This window comes from Poecile atricapillus, chromosome 2 (genome assembly GCF_030490865.1).
Source record: "Poecile atricapillus isolate bPoeAtr1 chromosome 2, bPoeAtr1.hap1, whole genome shotgun sequence".
Classification (NCBI taxonomy): Eukaryota; Metazoa; Chordata; class Aves; order Passeriformes; family Paridae; genus Poecile; species Poecile atricapillus.
The window spans coordinates 16,653,274-16,659,637 of record NC_081250.1 but is presented as its reverse complement, the minus strand read 5'-3'; the positions used below and the strand labels follow the sequence as shown (position 1 = coordinate 16,659,637).

At 41.4% G+C, this 6,364-nt stretch overlaps 1 protein-coding gene across 12 annotated transcripts in view; it reads right to left on the bottom strand.

Moving 5' to 3' along the window:
* Nucleotides 1-602: 602 nt before the first annotated feature.
* ABI1 (abl interactor 1) overlaps nucleotides 603-6,364 on the bottom strand; it is a 77,413-nt gene continuing 71,651 nt past the window's right edge. For all 12 annotated transcript variants that reach the window (XM_058832965.1, XM_058832972.1, XM_058832967.1 and 9 more), the window contains 2 exons: nucleotides 3,106-3,291; nucleotides 603-1,487 (listed from right to left, as the gene is read on the bottom strand). In XM_058832965.1, the coding sequence (XP_058688948.1) occupies nucleotides 1,312-1,487; nucleotides 3,106-3,291 (362 nt within the window). In that variant the 3' untranslated portion in view covers nucleotides 603-1,311. The remainder of the gene's footprint in view (nucleotides 1,488-3,105; nucleotides 3,292-6,364) is intronic.

Sequence of the window (6,364 nt, the reverse complement as noted above, 5' to 3'; positions counted from 1 at the left end):
GATTCACCAGCCAGTCAAACCTGCAACTCCATCACTTTCCATCACTCATTTATAGAATATATTCTGTAGCACCCTAGAAGCTGCCTTTGAAGTCCCAGACACATTCCTCTCACAGTAATTACCCAGTACTACCACATTCCTTCTGAGGTTATTTCAGCCACAGAATCTGTAGAGCAAGGAAGCACACCCTCTCTGGCTATCTGTGCCTGTGATCCCCTAACAATGGCCAGGTTCCTGTCACATGTGCTCCCCTGGGTGCTGTCTGGAGGAGAGCCTGCTCCCTGGGGCACTCCCCAGTGACACAGAGTTCCCACACACAACTGTCAGCTACAGATCCTGTCCAACTTACTGCATCCAGGTAACTAGATTCAATCAAGTACCCTCACTAAAATTAAGTGTTGGCAGGAAAGAACTTCTAAGAGTATGTATAAGTGTGTAATTCAGGTTTCAGATCTAATTTATTTGCCCTCTGTCACTGATAAAAGTCATGTTACAAACATTTGTTTTTTAGTACATTGCCTGGGATAACACAGCCACGATTTTGCTACGTTAGCATTCCAAACTTCTTTGCCAAGCCAACCAAAAAAGTAATGGACAAGACCTTTGGTTCACTTATATATTTATGAATGGAAAAAGTCATAATGTAAATTTACTCATTAAAAAAACTTGGGTACAAATTACACATACATAAGACCACCCATTTTTTGAATCACATGGACACCTTAGACCCAAACAACTCATTGTAATAGACTTTAGTGAGAATACTCCAGGTAAAGATTACAACAATTGGAAGCATCTTGGATTTTTAAAAAAGTATATTTCAATACATAAGTTTGTATGCATGCTTTAAACAAATATAGTTCAAGAATGAGCAAAGAGTCTAAACAAAAAGTAATATGACCAGCACTAACATTAAATTTCTCATCCAGGTTTTAATATGTTAGTCTAACGTAGTGTTAGTTACCATGCTGTACTGAAAAATGTAATGGCACAATCTGATCATGGTTCATTAAATATTATACCCTACTTCCCCATAATATTTAGGCTGGTCATAAAATTAACAATGTATAAGTAAATAAGTATAACCAGTTATAGACAGTTGCTTGTTTTACAAATTGCCATCAGGTAAGACATACTGTCCCCAGAGACTCAGAGATGGACATTCAATCATACCATTAAAACAGTATGGCCTGAAGAAATGGGCACAATTTTGAAAGTATATTAAGACAATTCTGTTAGCTTTTAGTTACCCTTTGTAAATAATCATGGTATGACTTTAATACAAGACCAAACTTTGAAAAGCAAAGGATTTTAATCGGCATAGTGCATGATTGATTCAACGTAATTCCCAGGAAACAAGCCAGTTACTCGATTGCAAACTCCTTCATACCAGCCATCATCGTTCTTCTTTATCACATAAATGATTGCACCCTCCATAAATGACAGCTCATCGTCTTTGTCCTTTGTATAGTCATATATAGCAACAACTGTGGAACAAACAGGGACACATTTAGCATTTTATTAATAGCAACAGTATTAAAAAACAATTGTACTTCAGAAAATGTTAAAACATTAGTTTGCTATCCCGGGATTCTCAATAATGAATTCACATGCTTTTCCTGTTGAACATTAAGCCCAGAAAATGGAATTTCTCTTTCCTTGCAACATTAGCTAGCACTAAGAAGTGGGTGGTGACTACACTGAACACTCATTTAAGCTGCTGACAGAGAAGTATGTTTGACTGTGACACCGTAAAGTGCAGCTTATAGACACTTAAAAGCTGAGTTGGGCAGTAACTGACTTGTGTGGTACCCATTTCTGACCAGATTACCTCAAAAGCATATGGATCCCTTTATATGATTCTCTTCATTAGAACATGGCTAAAAAAATTTTACAGAAATCATTCCTCTGTTGGCACCTTAAAGTGGCCTTGCACACATCGCTGCTAAAGCCACTGCACACAAATGAATGGTCTTTCCTGCAGAACTTTTATGTCGTAAGGAGTTCTGGCATTACTTTTCAAGGAGCTGCACTGAGCGCAAGTAGGAAAGTTGCTGAAGAAGAATGCAGAAACAACATCTGTTATTTTCAGTACCTGCCTGGTGTGTACCTTACTCTTACCAACCTCCAACTTGCTGTGTGCCATTAAAGCGGAGATTTCCCCAAGGAACAAATGTTGCCACCACAAATACTGGAGTTAAAAACTACCACTGTGAATATACAGACTTCAGACATCACAGCCTTACCCTTCAGAAGTTAATATGGATGGATAAGCAATTGATCAGCTTTAAGAATTCCAAGAATCCATTATTTTACACCTACATATGTTCTCTGATATCTGATGTCTTAATGCCTAGCAATGATGTGCTGCATCAGTTATTTTCATCCCATGGGTATGCCCTGCACACAGTCCAGCTCGAGTGAAGATGGAACAGAGGAGCTCTGCCACAAATATCACCAGTACCTGGCCCCATTTCATACTCACTGCAGCACTGGCCAGCTCATGAGAAAACTGGCAACACTACTGCTGACAAAATGGTCAGTGCTACAACACAGACAATTCCGCAGGCAGGAAATCTGCTTGTCCATTATTTATGGGAAGAGATGTTTAATATGTGACTTCATACCTAAGCACAGTTCACAGTCTGCTGATCTGGAGTCACTGATAAATCTCCAACGAGGCCTCAACACATTTTATCATTCAAAGGCTAATAATCCATTCTAGTAATCTAGTTTGATGAGATAAATACAGCTTGGAATTTCTGTCTGTTTTGCAGCAGTTTGTAGATGACTGCCCAGCAATCCTGAGGTAGGTACAGACAGTCCAGCTCATAAAGATGAAAGCCATCCCATTTACATCTGTTTGTTGTGAAGAAGCTTGCTTTTTCATCCATTCTAGAATGCTTGAAGGCATTTTATAATTTGTCCAAAGAAGGATTATGTCTTACCACATTAGGTGTGGACAAACTACAGACAGCATGGTTTGAGTTCTGACTTAGGAGGGACAATAACTTTTTTCATCAGACCTATGCTAAGTCCTTCATTCCTTTCAGATACCATTAATCCTCTGATACTGCACTAACACAGCTGCAACGCTTCTCTTACCTTTCTCTATGTAGTTTTTAGGTGCCCAGGCAGGATCTCCATCTGCATAGGGATCGCTGTACTGCACAACAGCAGCCTCCTCATCCTCATAATCCACGGGGGGTGGGGGTGGAGGAGGAGGAGAGTCATCAAACATCGGCATCTCATCGGGAGGTGGTGGCGGGGGAGGAGTTGGGCTATCAGCAACTAGAAACATTTGGATATTATTGGTTTTTCTTAAATCAAGACAGTGTAGAGATGCAAACAAACCTGAGGCTGTACACTGTAAATAAAAGGGTTGGGGGGGACAACACACACAGCATGCACTATAATACCATGCACTGATTAGAAACAGAGGCTTTGTATTAACAACTACAACACATAACTATATTTGTTATTAGTGGTCAAATCTATGTGTAAATGCTACTAGAGTCAAAGCACATGCTGCGGGGCATAAGCTGAACATCAGCAGAGAGGAAAGCTTCCTGCTCCAATGTCCATGCGCTGCAGCGTTAGCTATGGAGGACTCCGAGTGGCACCCTCTGAGCCAGGCAGCAACAGGCCTCTGACCGGGCCAGCAGCTTGATTGGTTTTTAACAAATCCTTTGTTCATAACTTGAAGTCACTTCAATTTACTTCTGAACACTGCTTCCTTGGATTCTTTCTCTCTCAGAGCTAGCATGAGGGAAGAAAAAGATCTGGTGTGGATCATAAATACTAGTCTCTTCCCTTTTTAAAGATTTAACCAGGTAAGAGGAAGCCAAGTGATTCTTCTGCAGAAGAAAAGCTTTGTGCAGATCCTTATCTTGCAGAGTAGCTTGTGTGTGTGCACACATTCAGGAGTCAATTAATAAATGGAAAACTATGATAGGCAGCTGCTGCTCTTAGAGAAAAAGTGCTCAAGGAATTAAATGTATAATCCAAAATGTCAAATCCCTGCCCTGAGATTCTCCCATCAGCACAATTACAAGTTGCTTTGGGAAAGGGAAAAAGAGAAAGGCATTATGATACAAATCACTTTTAAAATCAGCTCATTAAATTATTTTCCAGTAATGTTGACAGCACCTGGCAGCGAGATAAAGAGATGGCATACTCAGATGCAGGACATCAAGTCACTTTCTCCTATCCTTAGGGAGATGTGGACCACTACACATGGACCTGGTGTAAGCACTATGAAGCCCCAAGTTACTGAAAGGAAGCTACTAACACCAACTTGGTTACATAGCAACACAGATTCATTTTCAAGAGCTGAGATTCTGCACACTGAAAACACAGGCTGAAAACCACTCTAGGAACCTGCTCTAGGCAGGGTCTGATGGAATGAGGCATCAGGCCCCAGAATGTGCAGCTCCAGCACACAAATTTTGAAAAGAAAGCCAAGCAAGTGAGAAAGAACAACACTGCACTGAATGAAGCTTTAACTACTGACAGTTACAATGGCACCGGAGATTAGAAATAAGGGTTTTGTTTGCCTGAACAGTCTTTACTTTTGGCTGGTCACTACTCTAGTGGTGACTTAACCTTTGCTCTTCAGCCCCATGGCCCTGGCAAGGGACGTGGGCACAGCTCCTGTGTCCTGTCTGGGTCAGACTGGCTGCACTGGGACAGGTCTGGCACCTGCTGCCATGGGCAAAAGGGGGCAGGAGCTGCTGGGGCAGGGGCTGCCTCAGCCCAGGATCCAGCCCACTCCCTTCCCTTGAAGGGCCAATTCTTTACCTGCAAGCCCAGCTCCTCTTCAACTTGACCAGCTGAGCTGAACACCCCACAGTTCTCTCCATCAATAAGACTGGCTGCCACTGTATTAGTGATTCCTCTCCCATACAGAAGCCCATTTATGTCACTTGGAGACAGACTAACAAAGTCTTTGGCAGAGTGAATGCTATGTCCTGCCCACTACTGAATAGCACTCACAGACAGGCTTCATTAATCCACCACAGACACACAACACCGTTTATGAATGGACCGGTTCTATGCTGCAGTTCAGTACATCTTCCACAAATGTATTTCTCCCCTTAATTTCTGTCTGCAGCCAGGAAAAAAAAACAAAACAGAATTGAAACAACAATAATTTGAGATCTTGAGAAATCCTTACTTTATGAAATTTTTTAAAAATTTAAAAATAAAAAAGTTACATTTATTCAGCAGTGAAGCTGCATATTTGAAAAGAAGTAAAGAGAGCAGGAAATGCAAGTGTGAAAGCACCAAGACATATTCTAACTGAGATGCAATGCAGAAACTGCAAGCTTTATGGGAAACATTTAAAACAATTCAACTTCACATTTAAACAAAGGGAGAGAATGAAACAGAAAATTAGACAAGTGCCACTCCATTGAAGTATCCCCTCGCCTCTTGGACTTTAACCTAGACTTTTCCTGGATCTAAACTTAGCCAGACTCTAGGACAGCATCACTTCTCCTAGGGGAAGGGGAAAAAAAGCATGCAAAAAGCCACTCTAAATGACAAAGGGTAAAGGGATAGGTATTTATATAGCTCCAAACTGAGATCTTCTCTTGTATGTATTCCCACCCTTGTTCTTTAAATGGGGACCAGCAGATTCCTTTTGAAAGGACTGGGTGTGAGAGTACAGCAACTTAAATCAACTGCCCCTGAGCACCAGACACACTGGTTTGGATGCAGGAGAAAAAGAAAAAGCATTGCATAATTTCTAAGGCCTCTCTGTCCTTGTCCTCTGAAAGAAGTCCACAAGCAGAGGATGCTGCTTTCCAAACCTGCAGATCTCTATGATAAGGAAAAGACAAGCCTACCCACATGTCTCCCTAACACCAAAGACTTCTTGCAGAAAACGAGGCCAATGAAAGTCTAGCACGCAATGCCAAAACTCAACAACAGCCTCTACAGCCAGTTTTGCTGAGCGTATGCACAGGCTGCCACACACACCCCCGCCTCCGGAATGAGGCAGCAGCAGCTCCAAGCCATACTTATTATATAACTTTCCAACCCAAGGGACTATTAAAAGAAAGAAAATAAAGAACAATTCCTATGACCAGATTTCAAGCTTCAGCTGTTTTGCTGCAACCTCATTCACAAGGCTTGCATTTTGCTGTTGCACACACAAGTCAGTCTGTCCCTTTCACCTCCGCTCTCCCAAGGGCTGTTTCATCTCCAGAAGGACAATACTTGGAACAATTCAGAAGCAGGTGTCAATTTTCTCAAGTTTATCTGCAAGTGAAGACATTCTGTAATCTTCATCTTCAGCAGGTTTACCTCTACACAATATTTTGGAAAGGTGTTCAACACAATTTTGTGGCATACTATTCTA